Genomic DNA, 25,029 nt, shown 5'->3' with positions numbered 1-25,029 from the left:
AACCATAAAAGACCCCAAATAGACAAAACAATCTTGAGGAAGAACAAAGCTGGAGTTATCATGCGCCCTGATTTTAAACAATACTGCAAAGCTGTAGTAATCAAAAGAGTTTGATACTGGCACACAAACAGACACACAGATTAATGGAACAGAATCGAGAGTCCAGAAATAAACCCACATATATGTGGACAATTAACCAACACCAAAGGAGTAAAGACATATGATAGAGAAAGGACAGTCTTTTCAATAAATGGTGTTGGGAAAACTGGACAGCTACATGCAAAAGGATAGAACTAGACCCCTAACTTACACCATACACAAAAATTAACTCAGAATGGATTAAGGACTTGACTATAAGACCTGAAACCGTAAAATTCCTAGAAGAAAACATAGGCATATGTTTAATCTCAGTGACATTAGCCTTAGTGAAGTTTTTATGGATCTGCCTCCAAAGGCAAGAGAAACAAAAGAAAAAATAAATAAATGGGACTACATCGAACTAAAAAGCTTCTGTACAGTAACGGAAACCATTATCAAAATGAAAAGGCAACCTACTGAATGGGAGAAGATATTTGCAAATCATATCTCTTTATTTATTTATTTGCAAATCATATATCTTTTAAGGGGTTAATATCCAACATATATAAAGAACTCATACAGTTCAACAACAAAAAGCAAACAACCAGATTTAAAAGTCGGAAGGGGCTCTGAATAGATATTTTTTCCAAGGAAGACATACAGCTAACCGACAAGCACGTGAAAAGATGTTAAATATCGTTAATTATTAGGGAAATGCAAATCAAAATCACAGTATCACCTCCCACCTGTTGGGATGGCTACGATCAAGAAATAACAAATGGTGTAGAGGCTGTGGAGAAAAGGGAACTCTTGTACTCTGGTGAGGGGATGGTAAATTAGTACAGCTATTGCAGAAAACAGTATGGAGACGCCTCAAGATATTCAGAATAGAACTACTGTATGACCCAGTTATTCCACGTCTGGGTATTTATCTGAAGAACATGAAAGCAGTAATTCAAAAAGATATATGCACCCCATGTTCATTGCAGCATTATTTACAAGAGGCAAATGTGGAGACAACCAAAGTGTCCATTGATGAATGGATGAAGAACATGTGGTATGTGTATACACATATATTCCATGTATACCTGTGTCTAGACATATGTAAATATACATATATATGTGTATCGCATATGTATATTTTACATACATATGCATGTATATGTATGTATATACAAGTCTACATGGAATAATACATGTGCAGTGGAATACGATTCACCCATAAAAAAAGAACCAAATCCTGCCATTTGCAAAACATGGATGGACTTTGGGGGTATTATGCTAAGTGAAATAAGTCCAACAGAGAAAGACAAATACCCGTGACCTCACTCATATATGGAATCTAATACACAAAACCAACAAAACAAAACAAAAATTCATAGTTACAAAGAAGAGATTAGTAGTTACCAGAGGGGAAGGCATTTGGTGTGTGGGCGACATGGATGAAGGGGGTCAACTGTAGGGCGATGGATGGAACCTCAATTTATGGTGGTGATCACTTGGTCGTGTGTATGGACGTTCAACTACCTGACAGGTATATGACTGAAAAAGAAAAGAGAGGAGTTCCCATTGCGGCTCAGTAGTAACGAACCCCACTTAGCGTATCCAAGGGGTTGTGGGTTTGATCCCTAGCCTCGCTCAGTGGGTTCAGGATCTGGCATTGCCGTGAGCTGAGTGTAGGTCAGAGATGTGGCTTGGATCTGGCATTGCTGTGGCTGTGGTGTAGCCTGGCAGCTGTAGCTCTGATTCGACCCCTAGCCTGGGAACCTCCATATGCTGTGGGTACATATGGAAAACAAATAAATCAATAAATAGGAAAAAAAAAGAAAAAGAAAGAAAATGTGAGGCTTAAGTACCTTTCCTCCAGTCACACAGCCTATAAGGGTTAGAGCAGGATTTGAACCCAGGCAGCCCTGCTCCATCAACTGTGCTTCAAACTGCTAGCCTACGGTGTTGTTTCCCAGCTGTTGTCAGCTGTCTGCCCCAGGAGAACTGGGTAATTCCAAGCCTTCCTGGTAAACAGACCCAAGGATCCTCTGGCAGTTATGAGGTGATGGGCCTTTTTCTAACTTGTCCATATTCAGAAGACTTTGTCTCACTTGAATTTCTTTCCAGGCATTTCATTGCTTGGCTCCACACACATTAAGAACTGAGCCCCTGAGATTTCATGCTTGTTAAGCTGGTCATGCTAAAAGGGAAAGTTGCTTAGAAATTTTAAATTACTCATTACATAGAGCCAAATCCCATAGCCGTGGCCTTCAGGAAAGCTGTGGGCCAAGCCCTCCAACGGTGCTTGTAGGATGAATGACTGCTCAGGTTCCTCCCTGGGGCTGGAGTTGTGCTGTCACCATAAAGCAGAGCCTGGAAATCCTTGTGTCCAACAGAGTATCTCGTTGTAATGACATCTGTGTTTTGGACGTGTCTTTATCAGAGGTCAGTTAGCTACAGGTGAATAAAATCTCATCAGCCCGGTTTGAACAGTAAAGGGTATGTTATCTGAGAAGCTCCTGGACCCCCAAAGACAGGAAGCCCATAGCTGCACATCACATGGAATTCGGAGCAGGGGTCAGAAAGGCAGCAGGGGAGTTGTCACTGTCACTCAGCATGTTAAGAACCCGTCATAGTGTCTATGAGAATGTGTCTTCTACCCCCGGCCTCGATCAGTGGCCTAAGGATTTGGCGTTGCTGCAAGCTGCAGCGTAGATCATAGATGTGGCTCAGATCCTGCATTGCTGTGGCTGTGGTGTAAACCACAGCTCTGATTCAGCCCTGAGCTCAGAAACTTCCATGCCACTGGTGTGGTCCTAAAAAAGAGAAAAGAAAAAGGAAAGGCAGCAGTCACCAAGGAGGCTTCTCTTGGACTCTCCAGGGCTGCTGGGCCCTGCCTCTGCTTCTCTGCAGGGCCATCTTCCCTCCCTCTTCCTCTGCACGTAGCAGGAAATGGCCTCACAGTCCAAATTTGATCCTTCCCCAGCTCTAGCTCCAGAATGCTATTCCAAAATCTCAGGGAAGAAGTTGATTGGCTGGCTTGGGTCAGGTGTCCACTCCTTGTCCAATCAGCGCTGGCTGAAAGGCCATTCATTTAGAATAAACCTGGCGCTGTTGCCTCTCACTATGTGCCTTTTACTTCCCCTTTTATTAGCAATCAATACCTACCTCTTGGTGGTGCCCATGATTTTTATAAAGTTCAGAACTTTGCAATTTCCACCAAGGAGTAGTTTTGAATCTTCAGTCACATCATCTCATATCACTGGTCCCTCCCGGACCATGTTGACGGCACATTAAAGCAATAGCTTTCCTGTGTCCATTCAGATTTGTGGGCAGGAATGTTGACAGACAGGACAAAGCACTGATCCCAGCAGTTGCCGGACTCCCAAGGACTAGTGAGTCGTGTGTTCTCCTGCAAACAGGGCCACGTGGGCCCCAGCCGGCTGTCACATCTGAGAGGTCCAGGACAAAGCCCACACCTCTCTGCTTTCAAAACCCAGAGCGCACATCTCGGGGAGAATAGGTCAGCAAGCAGACTCAGGATGAAAGCCAAGTCCTGCCTTTCTTGCACACCTGGGCAGAGAGAGGCAGGCTGAGTCCCTGACGCGTGTGTCTTTTGGTCCTTTCTCCTCGGTGCCCTTGCAGACCAGCCCGGCCTATTCATTTCATTCCGAGGCGATCAAATCGCAATAAACCGAAGTCGTGATGATCCATATGGGAAGTTCCTTCTGCCAGATGTTCAGCCTCGTGCCTGGCAGGAAGGATGAGAGGAACTCCTGGGGTCTCGTTGATGACAGATGAGAGGGGAGAGGAGGTGCAGAAGACCCGACAGGTGGAGGGGGCGTCCCCCAGCCTCCAGGCCTGAGCACAGGGCGTACCCGATGGTGATGCCAACCACCCATCCCTTTACTGGCTCACATTTATCGAGCACTTCCAGGCACCAGGTTCTGTGCCGGGCCCTAGGATGCCGCAGGGACAGGGCAGAGAAGGCTTCTCCAAGAAGGAGGGTGTCAGGAAGAGCTGGCTAAGTGGGGCTCTGGGGGAAGAGCGTCCCTGGCAGCGGGCACGGGAGGGCAAAGGCTCTGAGGCAGGGAGAGGCTCGTGTCCATGGAACAAAGCCTGGCATGGCTAGAGCAGGATGGCCGTGGAGAGACAGATGTGAAGGAGGAGAAGTCGGCGGGGGCCACACTCAGGGCCCTGGGGACACAGTAAGGAGTTTGATTTTCTGTATTCTCAGCCTAGGAGAGATATGCCAATTCGAAGAGTTGATGACAGACTGCATCTCGGTACCCAGAGTTTGAAGTGACCGAATGGACGGGTCATTGAAAGTGGAAGATGGTACCCCAGGGAGAGAGGCCAGAGCTTAGCCCATGACAGTGAGCAGGGCCTGCCCAGGAGCTGGATGAAGGCAAAGAGGGATGGCAGTTATCTCGAAAGGATGGGCTGGAACTGAGGCTTTCAGGCGCAACCAGACTTAGAGCCTGGGGAGGAGAAGAGGATGCTGTGATACACAGGGAGATGCTGTCAGCCAGCCAACTAGAGAATCAGGAAGGGATAATGTCACCTAAGCTGGTGGTGGGGGACTGCCAAGTGGAAGTGCTTTGCCTGGGACGTCAAGCATGGAACGAGGATTAAGAAAAGACTGTGTACTTGGAGAAAGCCGCTTCAGTGGAGGGTTGTGGGAATTGTAGGTCTCTTATGGATGCGAGGGATAGAAAACCACCAGGGATCTGACTTCAGGCATGGCTGGATCCAGGAGTTCAAATGATGTCATCAGGACTCTTCGTCTCTCAGCTCCCATTCCCCACCCGGGCTTCATCCTCAGGCAGGCTTCCCCTATACAGAGTAGCACATGGCCCCTGGCAATCCACCCCGCCATCCTACCAGCTCAGCAGTGCCAGTTTAAAGAGAGGCCCTCCCGCTCCCCGTAGTTCCTTTCTTGAGCCCAGCTTGCAAGGATGCCGTCAGCATTCATCTGGTCTGCATGAACCAAAGGGGTGTGTGTGTGTGTGGCAGCGGGGCGGGGGGAAGGGGAAGTGGTATTTGGGGGGGCAAAGCGAATGCTCTGCACAGAGGAGCCAGGTTGCAGGGGGTTGAGCGGGAGTGGTGGTGACAAGAATGCAGTGTCTGCAGTGAAAGGAGGGAGAAACTAAGACGGCAGTTGGAGGGAGCCACAGGATCAGGTCGGCTTTCTTTTTCTTTCAGGTACGAGAGATTTATGCATGTCTGCAGGCAGGGAGAGGGAAGATACCAGCGGGGAAGGAGTGATTGAAGATTCTGGAGAGAGGAGATAATTGATAGAGCCAGGCCCCCTAGGAGACAGGCAGAAAATGGAGTGCAGGGCGCAGGATGATATGAAAGGAGAAAAAACAGAATGTCAGTGTCATCAGCTGCTGTTTTTCCAGAATGACACCCTTCGATGGCAGTTAGCCGTGGCGTGGCTGTGAGGACAGGCCGCTGCTGGAGGCACATGCCAGGGCTTTTCTATCGCACGAGGAGGAGAGCCAGGCCTTCAGGGCCACCTCATCCCTCCCCCAACCCCAAGGGCCAGGTCATCCCCCATGTTCTCCACGTGATCCCGACAAGGTTTCAGGTCTTGGAGCCAAATTAATCACATGTAGAAGTAAATTCCTTCCTTTGTAATATACCTGAGTTATTTGGCTTTTTAATAGAATCTCGCCTGATGAGAAAACTCATCCACATAGGGAACGTAGACAATAAGGTGTCCAAGAAGAAAATACGAGTGTTTCCTACGCACCGCCCCGGAAGTGATGATATTAACACGCTGGGACGCGCTGCCCTTGCTGGGCGATGCCGCATCAAAATGGCACATCTGGCTCCCCACCCCCCCCCCCGCCCCGTGTCACATCCTTTCGCAAGCCTTCCACCTGCCAGCAGGCAGTCGCTGAAAAAAACCCCGTTAGAGTCACGTGGCCGTGACAGCGTCCAGCGCAGACCCTTGGGGTGCTGACTCAGACGCCACAGGCGGCAGCGTCACCCCGGGTCGTGTGGTTTCGGAAGTGGAGAATGACTTCCGGCAAAGATTCTCACACAAACCCAGGGCGTCCCCTTGATTTGCAGGGTAGGTGCATTCTTAGAAAAGTCAAAGGACACCCCCCCCCCCAAATACTTTGCTCTTTGTAAAGCCACGAGGTTCCAGACTCAGGTCACTAATCATTTCCTTTGCAACCTGAATGATGGTGCAGGACAGGAGACCGTGCTCTGGGTCTGGACCCCCACCCCAGGCAGCGCGGGATGGGTCACCTCCCTGGCTCCTCCCTTCGAGCGCCAGTAGGGCCGACAGGGGCCCTGGGACAGTCTAGAGCAGCAAACCACCCACTGGTTTCTAGAATGTCCCGCTAAGGGTGACACCCCATCCCCACCCCCAGCTGACAGCCTGAGATGGTCTCTCAGGGTCCCCACTTCCTCTAATGGGGCTTCGTGTCCTTCCTTCCAGAACATGCCCGGTCCACCGGGACACCGCCGCGGCCCCGGTGGCACAGCGAGCAGGAACACAGCTTGCGGGAGTCCTGGAACTCCCTCACGGCCTTTGACCGCTCCCAGCGGGGCCGCATCTCCAACGTGGAGTTCCAGGGGGACATCCTGGATGAGTTCCTGCAGCAGCAGAAAAGCAGCCGGCACAGCGACCAGCAGGCCCCGTGGAAGGAGGAGAAGCCGGAGCCCGTGAGCGAGCAGGACCCCGGCTCCCCGGAGACAGACGACAGCGGGGACTTCAAAATCCCCGTCCTGCCTTATGGACAACACTTGGTCATCGACATCCAGTCCACGTGGGGGGACAGGCACTACGTTGGCCTCAACGGCATAGAAATATTCAGTTCCAAGGGCGAGCCTGTGCGTGTCGCCAACATTCAAGCCGACCCCCCGGACATCAATATCTTACCGGCCTATGGGAAAGACCCCCGCGTCGTCACCAACCTCATCGACGGGGTGAACAGGACGCAGGACGACATGCACGTCTGGCTGGCGCCCTTCACACCCGGCAAGCCCCACTCCATCTCCATCGACTTCCTGCACCCTTGCCAGATCGCCCTGATCAGGGTCTGGAATTACAATAAATCGCGGATACACTCCTTCCGCGGCGTGAAGGACATTACGATGCTGTTGGACGGGCAGTGCATCTTTAAAGGAGAAATCGCCAAGGCCTCAGGCACCCTGACCGGAGGTACCATATCTCTGTTAAGAATGTTCTCCAAGTCGGGAGTTCCCGTCGTGGCGCAGTGGTTAATGAATCCAACTAGGAACCATGAGGTTGCGGGTTCGATCCCTGCTCTTGCTCAGTGGGTTAACTATCCGGCATTGCCGTGAGCTGTGGGGTAGGGCGCAGACGTGGCTCAGATCCCGCGTTGCTGTGGCACTGGCATAGGCTGGCAGCTACAGTTCCGATTGGACCTCTAGCCTGGGAACCTCCATATGCTGCGGGAGCGGCCCAAGAAATGGCAAAAAGACCAAAAAAAAAAAAAAATGTTCTCGAAGTCCCCCTCCTGCTACCCACTGAGCCCTGGGGAAAATCTATACCTGCTGGCTAGCCAGTGACAGGTGTCTCTTCTTTCCCAGACCTGACCTGGCTTTCGCCCTTGGGGGGCTGGGTGTGTGAGAGCTGACCTCATTTAAACGCCTGCCCTGGATACCAGCCTCATTCAGCTTCCCTGAGCCTGACATGGAGGGCTCTTTGGGCCCGTGGTCCATGGAGGGAGTGCTCTCCGAAGGACCCTTAGGGTAGGGAGGGGTGCAGGATAGGGAAGGGGGAGAAGCTAGGTAAAGACACCGTTTCAGGGGAAACCCAGCCTCCACCTGATCCCAAGGGAAGCATCGCTTTCAGGGTCTGTCGTGCCTCAAGGCAGAGCAGCAGGGCTTTGGGCCGCCCAGGCTCCCATGGTTGGGGACGTAATTCCCACACCCTTCCAGGCAAGGCTCCCCCTACAAGGGTCAGCAAGGATCCCTGTGGGGCACCCACAGCCTCGGCCATGGTACCTTAGCCACGCCTAAGAAACGACCCTACTTTCATGACCGGTCACAGTGATTCTCACGAGATTAGGTGCCTTCATTAGATGTATGTGGTTTTTACGGTTCCTAAATTCCACTGGCAAAGGCTCAGTGACACAAATCAAGACCTGTTGGGAGTTCCTGTCATGGCTCAGCGGTTAATGAATCCGACTAGGAACCATGAGGTTGCAGGTTCGATCCCTGGCCTTGCTCAGTGGGTTAAGGATCCTGCGTTGCCATGAGCTGTGGGGTCGGTCACAGACGCGGCTCGGGTCCCGCGTTGCTGTGGCTCTGGCGTAGGCCGGTGGCTACAGCTCCGATTGGACCCCTAGCCTGGGAACCTCCATATGCTGCAGGAGTGGTGCAAGAAATGGCAAAAAGACAAAAAAAAAAAAAAGACCTATTAAGGGGGAGTTCCCATTGTGGCTCGGTGGGTTAAGAACCCATCCATGAGGAGGCAGGTTCAATCCCTGGCTTTCCTCAGTAGGTTAAGTTTCCAGCGTTGCCACAAGCTTCGGTGTAGGTCACAGATGTGGCTCAGATCTGGCATTGCCATGGCTGTGGTATAGGCCGACCCCTACCTAGCCCGAGAACTCCCATATGCCACAGGTGCAAGCCTAAAAAGCAAGAAGGAAAAAAAAAAAAAAAAAAAAAAAGAACCCGTTACGGGGTTGGGATTGTCTAGTCCTCAGGTTGGGTGGGTTTAGGTTCTGCAAATCCCCAGAGGTGGACTGAGCTGAATTCTGTCTTCCCGGACGCCGTCAGCTCCAGAGCACTTTGGAGACACGATCTTATTCACGACCGACGATGACATCCTCGAGGCCATCTTCTGTTCCGATGAGACCTTGGACTTGGACGTGGAGAGCCTGTGCAGCCTGCAGGCCGAGGAGGCGCTGCGGAGGCCCAGCACCGCCGACGGCCAGAGTGACGAGCGGCCCTACACCCAGGCCGGCTCCTGGGCTGACGACCAGGTAGGACTGGAACTGGGGGGACGGGGGCGCCCCGCCCCAAAGAGGCATCTTCTCCTGACTCAGAACAGGAGGGATGAAGATGGATATCCTTGAAGCCGCTGGTGCCCCTGGTTTGACACTTCCCATTTTTCTGGTTCATGTTTTGTTCTCTATGTCATATTTCATCCCCTAATTATTGTGTATTTTTTTTTAAAACCAAAGGGAAGAAACTATTCAAATTTTAATCAAAGCGAGAGGAAATCAGTTCCGTGTCATCTCTGTCATTAAGAAGTTGGCAGTCTCCGGGGAGGTTTTGCTTGGGGTGGCGTCTTGAGCACCCGCTGTTGTTTTCGATGCAAGGGCTAGAAAGGCTTTTAATAAGCCGACGGAGAGTTAAAATAATGATGATCCTGGCAGTCATTTTGTGGACACACATCGCGACCCGGTTGTTACCGTGTTTAACCCTCCTGACAACCACTGGGGTGAAGACATGATCACCCCCATTTAGGAAACCAAGGCTCAGACAGGCTGAGGGACCTCGCGGGAGAGTAACAAGGCTCGAACTTGAACGCAGGACTTCAAAGTCTGTGGGTATTTTTTTTTCTTTTTTTTCCTTTTAGGTCCTCACTTGCAGCATAGGGAAGTTTCCAGGCTAGGGGTCAAATCGGAGCTTCAGTTGCCATCTTACACCATAGCCACACAGCCACAGCAACTGGGGAGCTGAGCTGCATGTGCGACCTACACCACAGCTCACGGCAACACCGGATCCTTAACCCTTCGAGCGAGGCCAGGGATTGAACCTGCAACCTCATGGATGCTAGTAGGATTTGTTTCCACTGTGCCACAATGGGAACTCACATTTTTGTGTTTTTTTGTTTTGTTTTGTTTTTTTGTTTTTGTTTTTTGTCTTTTTGCCTTTTCTAGGACCGCTCCCGCAGCACATGGAGGTTCCCAGGCTGGGGGTCCGATCAGAGCTGTAGCCACCGGCCTGTGCCAGAGCCACAGCAACAAGGGATCTGAGCCGCGTCTGCGACCTACACCCAGCTCACGGCAATGCCGGATCCTTAGCCCACTGAGCAAGGCCAGGGATTGAACCTGCAACCTCATGGTTCCTAGTCGGATTCGTTAACCATTGTGCCACGACGGGAACTCCACATTTGTGTGTGTGTGTGTGTGTGTGTGTGTTTTGTCCTTTTAGGGCCACACCTACAGCATATGGAGGTGAGACCCTGCCCCTTGCAGGGAAGCAGCTGTCCCTCCACCCAGACAGGCTAGGCCATTGTTGATGGGTGTCCTGATTTTTTCAAAGAAAGCCAGAAGTCTGGATGTTTTTTTTTTTTTTTCTTTTTAGGGCCACCCCTGAGGCATATGGAGGTTCCCAGGCCAGGGGCCGAACCAGAGCCACAGCTGCCGACCTACACCACAGCCACAGCAACGTGGGATCCAAGCCGCATCTGCACCCTACACTGCAGCTCATGGCAACCCCACATCCTTAACCCACTGAGCGGGGCCAGGGATCGAACCTGCATCCTCACAGACACTATGCCTTGTTCTTAACCTGCTGAGCCACACCCAGAAGTCTGGATTTTTATGTCACATCTCCCCATTAAACAAAAATGTTGGCGGAGCTCCCTGGTGGCTCCGCAGGTTAAGAATCTGGTGTTGTCACTGCTGTGGCTCAGGTTCCATCCCCAGCCTGGGAGCTTCCACATGCCACAGGCACGTTCCCTCCAAATACTGTTTGCAACAAATTCAGACCGTCTCTGGGCCACAAAACATGTCTGTGATCTGGCTTTACTTCATGGGCCTCCAACTGGGAGACGGCCTTGAGGCCTTTCATTCCCCCAGCCTTTTCCAAATGAAGTCCCTGCTCAGGGACTCTGATGGAATCTAGTCCTGTGAGGGGCCGGTCCGGGCTGGAGCTGCACCACGCCTGCCTGGGTGTCCACATCAGTGCATCCACCAGGGGGCGTCCCGGGGGCCTCGAGGAGGGCAGGGTGCTGGGGGAGGCGAGAGAAGACATGTAGGCTCCAGGACAGCAGCACCAGCCAGGGCCAGAGCCTGCTGTGAGCATGGGTGACTTCCGGCAGAGCGCTTCTCTCCCTTCCTTCCCATCACCCGGCAGGGGCCTGGAGGGGCTGTCCTGTGGGGCTGGACCAAGGGGTCATCAGGGCATCATGGGGTAACCACCATCCCCACTGAAACTCCTAAGATCCAGACAAATGACTCCACCTTGTTTTGCGTCTCAGTTTTCCTGTCTGTGATGTAGGACCGGCGTTTCTACCCTGACTTATGGGGCAGCGATCTAACGAGAAAAGTGTCGGAGTTCCCGCCATGGCTCAGTGGAAACAACTCTGACTAGGATCCATGAGGACGCAGATTCAAGCCCTGGCCTCGATCAGGGGGTTAAGGATCCGGCATTGCCGTGAGCTATGGTGTGGGTTGCAGATGTGGCTCGGATCTGGCGTGGCTGTGGCTGTGGCATAGGCCAGAGGCTACGGCTCCAACTCGACCCCTAGCCTGGAAACCTCCATATGCTGCGGGTACTGCCCTAAAAAGCAAAAAAAAAAAGAGAAAAGTGTACCCAGAGACCCAAGAAGTAGGGTGTGGCAGCCCACTCTGTCTACAGCCCAATAGCTCTTTACCTGCCTGCCTGTGGATCACCTGGAGAGCTTTTTTTTTGTCTGTTTTTTTTAGGGCCACATCTGCAGCATATGGAGGCTCCCAGGCTAGAGGTCGAATCAGAGCTGTAGCTGCTGGCCTATGCCACAGCCACAGCAACACCAGATCTGAGCCTCATCTGCAACCTACACCACCGCTCACAGCAATGCCAGATCCTTAACCCACTGAGCGAGGCCAAGGACTGAAGCCACAACCTCATGGTTCCTAGTGAGATTCATTTCCACTGCTCCATGACGGGAACTCCCTGGAGAGCTTTAAAAATGTGCATGCACAGGCCCCAGGGTTGAGAACCACTCCCTCTGAATTCACCCTCCTCCTTCCCTCCATCCGTCTCTTCCAATCCCTTTCCCTCCCTCCAGCCTTCAGCTCACTAGATTAACCAGATGGGTCCTTCTCTGTTTCAGGAAAATCTAATCACCTGAGCTGGTAGCATCAAACTCCTCCTCTGCCAATGACAGCTTCTGTTAAGGAAGCAGAGACACAAGGGTTCCTGCCCTCCCCAATACTACCAGTCACAGAGCCCCACAAGTGCAGGAAACAGAAGAAAAGACACAGGGGGAGGAACAAAAGGAGTTCCCGCTGTGGATCAGCAGGTTAAGAACCTGACTAGTATCCATGAGGTTGTGGGTTCAATCCCTGGCCCCATGCAGTGGGTTAAGTATCCAGCATTGCCGTGAGCTGCAGCATAGGTCACAGAGGCGACTTGGATCCACGGTAGCTGTGGTGTGGGCCGGCAACTGCAGCTCTGATTCAGCCCCTGGCCTGGGAACTTCATATGCCGCGGATGTGGCCCTAAAAAGAGAAAAAAAAAAAAAAAAAGGACACGGGGCTTTCCCTGGGGCACAGGGTGGGCAGCAGGAGCTGGGAAAACAGCCAGCCAGCTGTCTGGGTGTCGCTACAATCACCTGCTTTCCCTCTGCTTCTCCCCCGAAACCATGTGCAGGTCCTGGAGCCAGAGATGCCACCCAGTCCCCCTGTCCCAGAGGTCACCACTCCAGAGCCGGGCGTCTACCATGGGATCTGTGAGTGCCCTCTCCTAGGGCAGGGGCGGGAGGGGGAGGGGAGGGCCATGGCCACTTGGGACGGGGTTTCCGGGGACACTTGGACAGCTGGTACCTTGCACAGAGGCCGTGGGACAAGCAGGGGCCAAACCCAGCCCGAGCTGGGCTCCCTGGCCCTGGCCAGGCGGAGTCCTTTAGAGGATGCCTGGCCCCCCTCGTGCCCTCCGGAGGCTGGGGGGAATCTCTGCAGTTCACATGCAGACGTCTTATGCGTCCACTGCAGCCCTGACCCGGGAGGCTGCCGTCAGAGCCCAGAAGCTGGAGAGCAAGGAGACAGAGGAGCCACAAGGGACTAGGCATCTGTGAGTCCAGGGGCTCGAGTTGCCCCCCGCATCCTGGACCACAGAGCAGATGCTTGAGCAGGGAAGACCTGCATCCTTGCAGCTCTATTGGGGGGCGGGGGATGCAGGAGGAGCAGCCCAGGTACCAGGTCTCTGACAAGTCGAACGTCTGGATTTTTATATGAAATCAGATTTTTTAATGTTGGGGATTAATTCGTCAATATTTTCAAACGCCGTGTGAGCCAGACAAAACTCCTGTGTCGTCGGCCAGCCAGCTGCCAGTGGGTGGCCTCTGAGCAGATCCCAGCTGGGTGTCGCTGGGTCCGTTGTCTCTCCTTTTCCAGTCTCGCCAGCTCCTCTCTTGCTCCACGTGCGTCACGGGGAATCCTCAGGCTCAGGGTCACAGCAGGCTCTGCAAACTTGCTCCCCTCGGCCTCACCTCCCCCCCCCCTCACTCCTTCTTGCCTCCCCGCATCCTGTCACGCCCTGGTCACACCCCACCCACCTCCCCACCCTCCTCTCCGAGACCCCGTGCCGGGGCTTCTGGGCCAGTCCTGCCGCCGCCGCCTGGTGTGCCCACCCTCCCAACCCCCGCATCCCTGCCTGTTGAAAGGATGTCCACTGTCCCCCATGGGGTTCCCAAGAAGCAGACTTGGAGACGAAGTTTCCGGGGCCGTGTTTTTGAGGGAGGGCAGGGAGCAGGGCTGGCCAGAGGGAGAGTAGGGCTCAGGGCTCAGGGCTCAGGACAGCCACACCAGGGCCTCTAGAGGCCAGCTCCACGGTGAGCTCTGGCGCTGCGAAGGCCCCTTGGCGTTGCCCTGAGTCGAGTAAGGGGCTGGGCCTTGACACGTCTGTATTAACATGTCACTGCATACAGGCTGGGAAGGGGTCAAGGCCAAGGGCAGTCATGTCTGGGGACCTCAGCTATGAGCTGTCAGCTGTCAGCACTCCAGCCACGGGAGGGCTGAGCCGTTCAGTCCTGGCGAAGGGAGATGGGATCTGGGCACTGCCCGACGGCATCCCCCATAAGTCTTTCCTAAGGCCCCGCTGCAGCCCCACACCCTCCCCAGCAAGGCTTCCGTGGCACCCGATAAGAATTCAGCCCTCCCCACCTCCCTCCACAAGGATGGAAAAGAGGAAGAAGCCTTTAAACCTTCGCAGCGTTTCCCCCCACCTCCACCTTTTTTTTTAGGGCTGCACATATGGAATTTCCCAGGCAAGGGGTCGAATCAGAGCTGCAGCCTCTGTGCACCACGGCCACAGCCATGCCGGATCAAGTCACATCTGCAGCCTACACCACAGCACACGACAACGCCAGATCCTTAACCCACCAAGCGGGGCCAGGGATCCAACCTGCGTCCTCATGAACATTAGTCGGGTTCGTTACTACTGAGCCACAGCGGGAACTCCCATTACAGCCCCTCGTGGACAGAACTCTCTATTACTTTGGGACAATGGAGAAATGTAAAAGCCATCCTACTATAGGCAGGAGCCTGGTTTGAGGCTTGGTTGCGTCTCCCGTTCAGGCTCACAGCTCTCGTTCTCCCCATGTCCCGGATCAGATTAGGGAACCAAGGCTCTGAGAGGTTGAGTAAGCCACCCAAGGTCACACAGCTCGCACAAGGCCAAAAAGTGAGAAGTGAGTGTCCAGCCCAGGGGACAGCAGTCGTGTCTCGTTCAGTGTGACCTCCCCTAGGCTGGTCAGGATTCAGGGCAGGGGGTGGGAGGGGAGACGACGGAAATGAAATTCAAACTGAGTTAAGCAAAAAAGGGAATTTCTTCCCTCACGCGGAGGGACTGCTAGTTTCCTGCAGGGCCAGATCCAGGCGTACAAAGGCCACCATCAAGCCTTGGCGTCTCCCTCCATCTCTCTGCCCCGTTTCTCATTCCTCGTCTGTCTCCCATCCAGACCCTGTCCACGGGGGCGCTCTGGAAGCTCTGCCCAGCAAGCCCAGAATCTTCCATTCCCTGATACCACCAACAGGGGTCCCGGAATTAAGTCTCTCCACGTGGCCCGGGTCAGGAGTCCATCCTTCACCAATCGCTGTGATTCACCCTGACGGGGAGGGAGGGAGATTGTGGTGGAAAACACGGATTGGCCCAGCCTGGGTCAGAGACAGTCTTTGGAGCCAAGGCTGAGGAGTCAGCCACCCAGACAGGGCTTCAGAGCTGGCCAGAGCGCTGTCCCCAGGAAGAGGAAGGCGGGCTGGCCAGAAGCAGCCCCTGTCCCCTGACAATTTCCCCAAACGATGCTCTCTGTAAATGGCTCCCGCCAAACCGGCTTCTGACCTTTCTCAGAAGTGTTCTTTCAACACCTTGGGGAGTTTGGCCCTGGCGTAGAGCGCACAGCCCTTTTGGCTGCAATGCAAGTATCATGTCTCTGCTTCTCTACGCAGCAAGAAGGCAGATGAACCTCCTGACCAAAGGACCCCTCTGTGATTTCTGAATCTCTCTCTTCTCTGACTCTGGCTTTTTTCTCATGATATCCCAGATCCTTGAACCCGCTTCCCCAGCCTGTGCCAGTGGAGAGAGCGTGGAGAAAGGGACCCAAGGGCCGGGAGAGGGGGCTTGTGTTGGGGGGGGGCGTGTTGGAGCTGATTTTTGTCAATACGGCCGATCCTATGACTGTTTTGAAAGGGAAATCTATGACGTGCCAATTTGCAGTTGACACTAATTTTGGAAGTTTTGCAAATATCAGCAGTGATGAATAGGAAAGGAGCTGGGAGAGCTGAAACACGGGAGAGGAATAACAAAATTAATTTCCATTTATATAAATACTAATTGATACACCAGAGAAAAATGAATATGGAACACGGATATTAGCTCAGAAAGGAGAATAATTGCTTTCGGAGCCATCCTAGATGAGATAGCATCGCAGCGCATCTTGCCAGGCATACAAAGGGGTGACAGGCTTGGGAAAATCTGGGGTGCTGCCTCTTGTTTCGAGGGGGCAGTGGCATTTCTCCCTCCCAGGGACCCCCCCATCTATTTTTTTTTTTTTTGGTCTTTTTGTCTTTTTAGGGCCGCACCCGCGGCATATAGAGGTTCCCAGGCTAGGGGTCGAATCGGAGCTGTAGCCACAGCAACACCAGATCTGAGCCGCATCTGCAAGCTACACCACAGCTCACGGCAACACCGGATCCTTAACCCACTGAGCGAGGCCAGGGATCAAACCTGCAACCTCATGGTTCCTAGTTGGGTTTGTTTCCACTGCGCCACGATGGGAACTCCTTTCTTATTTTTTTATTTTTTATTTTTTTGTCCCCCTCGCCCCCATCTAAATCTGCTCCCTCTTCCACCTCCAGGCCTTCTCCATCTCCGAGTGGTACCCACAGCCCCTCTGTCCCTTGGGTCAGAAACTTCTCTTCCTCTCCGTCCCATTCGGATCATTGAGGGTCCTGGCCGTGCTGTCTGCAATCAGACCCTGAATCTGTCCACACTGCCTCCGTTTTCATCACCCCTACCCTCATCCAGGCCATGGGTGTCACAGAAGCCTCCCCCCTGGCCTCTTTAGGGAGTCCGATGCAAGTGCACGTCCCAACACCCTGGTCAGATCATGTCACTCTCCTGCTTCCAAGTCTAAGGCACCTGGCACCCCACGGCAGAGAAGAAAATCCAGATCTAGCTCCCGTCTAACCTCCTCCATTCCCCCACCCCCTGTCACTTGGTTCCACCCACAGGTCAAGTGTGTTCCCAGCCCAGGGTCTTTGCCCCTCCTGTCTTCTCAGCCTAAGTTTTCCTTCTGGAAATGCCACCAAATGGTGGTCTCCTCATCATCCAGGTCTCAGCTCAAATGTCACCTCCTCCGAGAGGCCCTCCGTGACCAGCCCCTTCCTATCTCTTTCATTTTTTTCATGGAAGTTCCTGTCTTGGCACAGCAGAAACAAATCCGACTAGGAACCATGAGGTTGTGGGTTCAATCCCTGGCCTTGCTCAGTGGGTTAAGGATCCGGCATTACCGTGAGCTGTGGTGTAAGGTCGCAGACATGGCTTGGATCTGGCATTGCTATGGCTGTGGTGTAGGCCGGCAGCTACAGCTCCGATTGGACTCCTAGCCTGGGAACCTCCATATGCTGCAGGTGCAGCCCTAAAAAGACAAAAGACAAAAAACAAACAAACAAACAAACAAACCACACATCATTCTATGGAACCATTGGATTTATTTGTTTGTTATGTGTTCATTGCCTGAATTCACTGCAATGGAAGCTCCTAGAGAGAGTTTGCTGTGTATTCACCCCGAATCTCCAGTGCCAAGAACAGGACTTGGTATATAGTAGTAGTAAATTATTTGTCTACCATTGACCATGGGACTTCCTGGGTGGCCTACAGCATAACTACACAGCGTTGTCACTGTTACCATTGACTATGATTTTGGTGATATTCAAAGGATGGCATTTCGATTCATTCACTGCAGGTATCTACTAAACAGGTATTCTTCAATCTTTTTTTTTTTTTTTCTTTTTACTGCCACACCTGTGGCATCTGGAAGTTCCTGGCTAGGGGTCAAATCGGAGTTGCAGCTGCCAGCCTACGCCACAGCCACAGCCACACCAGATCCAAGCTGCATCCTCGAACTGTGCAGCTCACAGCAACGCCAGATCCTTAACCCACTGAACAAGGCCAGGGATCAAACCCACATCCTCCCTGAGACTACGCTGGCTTCTTAACCCGCTGAACCACAACGGGATCTCAAAACCCATTTTTTTTTTTTTAAGCCTCAATTGACCATCTGTTTTTCAGGCACTGTTCTAGGCTCTGAGAATATAACAATAAACACAGCTAACAGAGCCTCTGCCTTCAGAGAGCTGCCATCTTCGTGCAAAAGATTGATAAGAACTAATAAGCAGGAGTTCCCGTCGTGGCTCATGGAAATGAATCCAACTAGGAACCATGAGGTTGTGGGTTCAATCCCTGGCCTTGCTCAGTGGGTTAAGGATCTGGCATTGCCGTGAGCTGTGGTATAGGTGACAGATGCAGCTTGGATCTGGCAATGCTGTGGCTGTGGTTGTGGCCAGCAGCTATGGCTTCAATTAGACCCCTAGCCTGGGAACCTCCATATGCCACAGGTATGGCTCTAAAAAGACAAAAGACCAAAAAAAAAAGAAAAGAATAAGGAAATAAATGCAGGTGACAACAGATAAAGCAGAGTGAGTGCTTAGGGAGTAATGGGGGAGAGGGCTACTTGAGCTCAGGTGGTCTAGGCAGGGCCTCTCTGAAGACAGGACCATTGGACCTAGACTCATCATGAAAAGGAATGCATCTGTGAGCTTCTGCTGCTGAACAAACAAGCCCTAGATTGAGGGACCTCATTGTGATTTTTCGTAATGCAGTGGCTTAGCTAGGCATTCCTTCTCATCTGAGCCTGGCTGGCCTCTGCCGGGTCAGCTCATGGGTCTGGTCAGCTGGCGGACAGGCTGGCAGCTGAACAGCCTAGGGCATCCCCACCTACTCGCTTGGCAATTGAAAGGCTGGTCAGAGTGATGGGGCCACCGGGCTAGTCTGGCTCCTCCACATGGCAAGACTCCAAGAACAGAAAGAGAAGACAAACTCCTGTGCACATGCGCCTTACAGCCTCTGCCTGCTTCACTTTTGCTTCTGTCCCATGGGCCAAAGCAAAGCATGGGGCCCAGATTCAGGGAGTGGAGAAACCGACTCCACTTCTGGATGGGAGTCCTTGCCACTGCAAAGAGGCAAGGACTCCGTAGGAGGAACCTGTGGCCGTTTGGCAGGCTGCTGGTGCCGTGACGGCCTATGATGCACCCTGGGGCCACGCTGGTCACCCATCTGTTTCATCTGCCCCCCACCCCCCACCCCCAAGATGCTCAGAGTTCCCTTGACACCATGGAGAACAGAGATTATGAAAGGTATGTTAGAAATAACAGGGCGGTAGGAGAGGAAGCCACCTTCCAGGGAGGTCGCGTGGCTTGGCCTCCATTGCTAGCCCCAAGGACGTCCTGTGACCTCCCTGAGTTTCTGCCTCCTCGTCTGAGCTGAAGTGGGTGGGACCACATGAATCCAGGCTTCCTTCTTGCAGTGCTACGGTGCTGGCATTCTGTGGACGTGGCATCAAGCGTGGATCTTTGGAGCACATCTACCCAAAAGAGAGCTGACACAGGCCCCCGATTCTCCCAGGTTCCAAGAGCTCACCGGGCTTGGTGAGGTCACGGCTGGAATGAGACCAAGGAGGAAAGAGAGGAACTCCAGCCAGATGTCCGGAGAGAGAGTCATTGGCCCTGAGCTTTCTGGGGACATAAAGTGGGCAGTGTCTCCCCAGGACCACAGTACACTCCTGATGCCCCCTGATGGACAGGGGCCACCAAAGTTCACTTCCTTTTCCTTGAACCCACGTGGGTCCTCACGCTTAAATTTGCATAAAATGTCCCTTAAATTTGCATAAAATATCCCTTTCCCACCTTGTGACTTAGTGATGCGGTGGCCTCCGCTTGGTTGCTTGCTTAATCATTCCATCTGTACTGAGCTCCTACTGTGTGGCAGGTGCCGTGCCAGGCTCAGGGGGACATAGGGATCTAGCAGAACAGATGGGATTTCTGCCCTCAGTGAGTTAACTGTCTGGCAGGGCCGAGGGATATGTACCAATCGATCACAAGCTCTCAGTGTTGACCAGACTGAGACACTTTGGGGACATTCACGGTGACGTGGTGGGCCGTGAATACAGGTTTGATGTGGTTAAAGACGTTGGGAGGGCTTCCCTGAGGAAGTAAGCTGGGATCTAAGCACAAGCTAGCCTAGGCCATGTGAGTTCTTCAAGGCCGGGACAGCATGTGCAAAGGCCCTGTGGTGAGAGCGAGGCATGTGAATACAAGGGACTGTAAGGCAGTCTCGCTGGAGCCAGGAATCCTGGGTCCAAGATGAGGTTAGAAAGGTAGGCAGAAGCCAGATGGCAAAGCCTGCTGGCCAAGCAGCAAGAGAAGCCACACCAGGGTGTTTACATGGGATTGATACGGGGAGAAAGAACCCAGGGCTGCGGTGTAGGTTTAAACCACACCGGCTCGTTCATCCTGCAGACATTTTCTGAGCATCAGCAGTGTCCCAGGCCCAAGAGCCACCAGGAGGAAGGGTGCAAAGCCCTCTCGGAAGGCTCTTTCGTTGCAGCCTGGGTTTTCCAGTTGGTCGAATGCAGAGACTGAAGACCACGCCTTGGCTCCATGTCGGCTGCCCCCTCTGGAACCCATAGCGTTCACGGGTCACTTTTCTTCCTGTCGCAGGCCTGCAGCTGAATTTCACCGCCTCCTGGGGAGACCTGCATTACCTGGGGCTCACGGGCCTGGAAGTGGTGGGCAGGGACGGCCAGGCGCTGCCCATCCACCCGCACCAGATCTCCGCCTGCCCCAGAGACTTAAATGAGCTCCCGGAGTACACGGACGACTCCCGGACCCTGGACAAGTGAGTATAAGAAGCGCGAGGCGCGTGACAGCGGCGGCTCAGGGCCCTGATCCACGTTGTAGATTTCAAACATCAGCTGGCATCCCAGCTTCTCGCGGCCACCCCTTGAGGTTCAGGGTCTGCCCATTTTACAGTCAAGGGACATGGAGGCCCAGGAAAGGGCCACAGGGCACCAGAAGTCAGGTTCTCCTGTCTCCAGATCCAGGGGTGCTTTGTGGATTCTCCACGGTGCTTGGCATGGGGACGGATCTGGCGTGGCTGTGGCTGTGGCATTGACCGGCAGCTGCACTTTCTAGCCTGGGAACTTCTATATGCCGCAGGTGTGGCCCTAAAAAAAACAAATAAATGAATAAGGACGTAAACATAATCTGATTACCATGATTACACCTAAATAATTAATCATTATTCCTCAGATTTCTAGATACCCAGTATGTTTCTATCTCTTTGACTATCTTTTCCCTGTTATTTCTAACAGTTTGTTCCTTGAATAGACATCCAGATAAAGCCCATACATTGTAATTATTTGATGTCTTTTTAAAAATAATTTTTTATTTTAAAAATTTTTTTATGGAAATATAATTGACTTAAGCGTTGTGTTAGTTTCAGGTATACTGCAAAGCGATTCAGTTCTCCATATACACATAGCCATTCTTTTTTTTTTTTTTGTCTTTTTAGGGCTGAACCCGAGGCATATGGAGGTTCCCAGGCTAGGGATCCCATCGTGGCTGTAGCCGCCAGCCTGCGCCACAGCCACAGCCACTCCAGATATGTACGGGCCACGTCTGTAACCTACACCACAGCTCACGGCAATGCCGGGTCCTGAACCCACTGAGCGAGGCCAGGGATCGAACCTACGTCCTCATGGATGCTTGTCTGATTCGTTTCCGCTGAGCCACGACAGGAACTCCTACACATATGGATTCTTTTTCAGATTCTTTTCCCACATATTCCCAGTATATTCCCATCTACTCAAGGTTATTACAGAACATTGAGTAGAGTTCCCTGTGCTGTACGGGAGGTCCTTGTTTTCTATGACTACTTATTTATCAATAAGTTCATTTGTAGATTTATGTGTCTCTTAAGCTTCTTGTAATCTCTAGGTTCCCTTCCATCAATTTTTTTTTTTCTTCTTTTTAGGGCTGCACCCGAGGCATATGGAAGTTCCCAAGCAAGGGGTCAGATTGGAGCTGCAGCTGCCAGCCTACACCACAGCCACAGCGTCTTGGGATCTGAGCCGCGTCTTTGACCTACACCACAGCTCATGGCAACACCTGATCCTTAAGCCACTGAGCGAGGCCAGGGATCGAACTCGCATCCTCATGGATACTAGATGGATTCGTTACCACTGAGCCACAATGGGCACTCCCCTCCCATCTTTTTTCCTTTCTTTTTCCTTTTTTCTTATAAATTATCTGTTCAAGAAACCTGGGTTTTATTTTGTTTTGTTTTGTTTGCCCTGCTGAGTCTGGATTTTACTGCTCGCCTCTCTGCAGTATTGTTTAACCTACTCTTCAGGCCCCTGTTATTTCCTGAAAGTTGCTCCTTAGATCTGGAGGCCCGAGCAGATTGAGGTTTGACCGTTAGGGCAAGGCACACCCATCAGGGCATGGGTGTCACTGTGGGTACCTTTTAGGACACACGGAATGTCTGGTTGTCAGGCATCTTGTGATGTTGGCAGCCAACTGTCAGTGGTTAGATCTATTGCTCACTTTTTTTTTTTGGTCAGTAAAGAGAAAATTTCCCTATTATTTGGTGACGTTTAGATATACTTCGAGTAGGAAATTCAACAATCAATCTAACAGTTTAATTCTTTCCCCTTCATTTTGCAGTTTTCAAAACTGCAAATGTGTCTCTAGCACTCTTTTTTTTGGTCTTTTTTTGTCTTTTTTTGTTGTTGTTGCTATTTCTTGGGCCGCTCCCGCGGCATATGGAGGTTCCCAGGCCAGGGGTCTAATCAGAGCTGTAGCCACTGGCCTACGCCAGAGCCACAGCAACACGGGATCCGAGCCGCGTCTGCAACCTACACCACAGCTCACGGCAACGCCGGATCGTTAACCCACTGAGCGAGGGCAGGGACCGAACCCGAAACCTCATGGTTCCTAGTTGGATTCGTTAACCACTGCGCCACGACGGGAACTCCTCTCTAGCATTCTTTAAGACACTTGTTTGCTTGGACTGTCATAAACTCATGGGTTTAAACCTACTGTGTCTGAAGGGTTTCAATCCATAGTTGTAATCCTATTGATGCTCAAATTGATCCCTTTGTGGACACTGGGAGCTCCTGGATCCTTTTGTAGACTAGTCTCTTACAGGTGCCTTGCTTTCTAATGTGACAGGATATTCTGGTTCCTCTTGTCTAGTTGTTGTCCCAGGTATAGATTCAGCCATTTCTCCAAGAAGCCCAGGTTCCGCCTGGTGAGAAGTGGTATTTAGAAACCATAATCTAACCACTAGGGATGCTCATTGCTATTGGGTTAGTCCTTGATTCTAGGCTTTTTCTGTGGACCGAGCTAGAAGGTGTCACTTGGATATTCTTGGGGGTGTCTGTGGGGCCCTCCCTTCCCTGTCACCTAGAAATGCTTCAACAATTCTCTCCACTCTCAAGATTGGGCAGTCATTTCACTGTGGAGGTGGCCCCGTTTCTAGGACAGGGAGGTAATTGCTTTTGGAAGGAAATAGAAGGTTCTCTAGTGGTAGACCTCAGTCAGCTTAATTCCACAAACACCCCAGGGTTAAATTGCTGAATTTCCTCAGTTTTAAGATGCCAGCCATTGTAAGACACATCATCCATCAATTTAATAACGGCCTTTTAGAGGAAAAAAAAGAAGCATTACCTCCTTGGAGGAACGCTTCGATTGTGAGATTTATTCCAAGTCCAAAACTTTAAAATGTAAAAGGAAAACATAAAGTTTATTTTAAAACCTAGGAAACGTGGCAGCCGCCTGTGTCCCTCCCAGCACAGCAGCTTCAAAGTCACCAGGAAAATGTGAGCATGAGAGGAGGGGGTTGCCCGGAAGGCAGAGAGCTGAGCCCTCATCTCCGGGGCCAGGCCTCTCAGTGGTAGTGAGATCAGAGCAGGTGCCTGGGCTGAGGTGTGCTGGGCAGCCTTGGGAAGGATGAGGCAGGAGAACCAGAGACTGTTCCGGGATGGGAGTGCAGCGTGGGCCGGGTACGAGTTCTCTCAGAACACTGCCTGAGGTGTCCCCATTGCAGCTCCGTGGTACCAAACCTGATTAGTATCCATGAGGACGCAGGTTTGATCCCTGGCCTCGCTCGGTGGGTTAAGGATTGCCATGAGCTGCGACGCCGTGAGCTTTGATGTAGGTCACAGACGCAGCTCGGATTCCACTTGGCTGTGGCTGTGGTGTAGGCTGGCAGCTGCAGCTCTGATTTGACCCCTAGCCTGGGAACTTCCACACGCAGTGGGTGCAGCCCTGAAAAGCAAAAAGCAAAAAAAAAAAAAAAAGAACACTAGCTGAGAAGCGCATGAGGGTGCTCCCTCTCAGTTGGGGGGCGGAGGGGGGGTTGCTGCTCTGAAACACCCAGGCCACGTGACCACAGGCCAGACCAGCTCCCCACAGAGGCATCTGCATCCTTGCCCCTCAACCAGGAGCTGCCCAGTTCATCCTCGAATCTTAGTATTTTTCTCCCCCAGCATAAGAAAGAAGAAATAGACTTCGTTCCGAATGTACGTTCAGTTCAGCATTTTACAGAAAGTTAGGAAAATAGAAATAGTCACTTCCCATGCCCTCTGACAGAAATGTATTTTTCAACTTGTGCATCCATCTCTCCTGGTCCTTGTCCTCATATTGCACCACTGAAATCAGCACCCTGCCATCCTGTGGCCCTGCCTTTTCCCCTGTTCTTACATCACCCTGGGTGATTCTCATTTTAATTACTCTACAGATTTACTGAATGGTTCCCTATTTTGAAACCTTTTACGGTTTGTTTGTTGCCAATATAAGTCACATCTTGGGAGTTCCAGTTGTGGCTCCACGGGTTAAGGACCTGACGTTGTCTCTGTGAGGATGTGGGTTCCATCCCTGGCCTCGCTCAGTGGGTTAAGGATCTGGTGTTGCCGTGACCATGGCGTAGGCTGGCAGCTGCAGCTCTAATTCGACCCCTACCCCGGGAACTTCCCTATGCTGCAGGTACAGCCCTCAAAACCAAACAAATAAATAAAAATGCTTTATTAAAAAAAAAAAAAGTAAGATCTTGGTGCAGACAGCTTTCCAGTTTGGAGAATAAATTTTCCTTAGGAGGAAAAGAATTCTAGAAATGGGATCCATGGGTTAAAGCATCCTGGAAAATAACATATTCCCCCCACACCCCCCCTGTTTTAAAAACCTTGATGATGGGAATTCCCGTTGTGTCGCAGCAAGAAATGAATCCAACTAGGAACCATGAGGTTGCAGGTTCGATCCCTGGCCTCGCTCAGTGGGTTAAGGATCCGGCGTTGCCGTGAGCTGAGCTGTGGTGTAGGTCACAGACAAGGCTCAGATTCCTGGTTGCTGTGGCTGTGGTGTAGGCCGGCAGCTGTAGGTCTGATTCGACCCCTAGCCTGAGAACTTCCATGTGCTG

General features: G+C 52.0%; 1 protein-coding gene across 3 annotated transcripts in view; it reads left to right on the top strand.

Annotated features, from left to right (window-relative positions):
• KATNIP (katanin interacting protein) overlaps window positions 1–25,029 on the top strand; it is a 218,146-nt gene that overhangs the window by 178,413 nt on the left and 14,704 nt on the right. For all 3 annotated transcript variants that reach the window (XM_047780241.1, XM_047780240.1, XM_047780239.1), the window contains 4 exons: window positions 6,524–7,249; window positions 8,836–9,041; window positions 12,646–12,724; window positions 20,271–20,448. In XM_047780241.1, coding sequence (XP_047636197.1) covers window positions 6,524–7,249; window positions 8,836–9,041; window positions 12,646–12,724; window positions 20,271–20,448 — 1,189 coding nt within the window. The remainder of the gene's footprint in view (window positions 1–6,523; window positions 7,250–8,835; window positions 9,042–12,645; window positions 12,725–20,270; window positions 20,449–25,029) is intronic.

Source organism: Phacochoerus africanus, chromosome 5, assembly GCF_016906955.1.
Source record: "Phacochoerus africanus isolate WHEZ1 chromosome 5, ROS_Pafr_v1, whole genome shotgun sequence".
Lineage (NCBI taxonomy): Eukaryota > Metazoa > Chordata > Mammalia > Artiodactyla > Suidae > Phacochoerus > Phacochoerus africanus.
The sequence above is the reverse complement of the archived record's forward strand: the minus strand, read 5'-3'. Positions and strand labels throughout refer to the sequence as shown.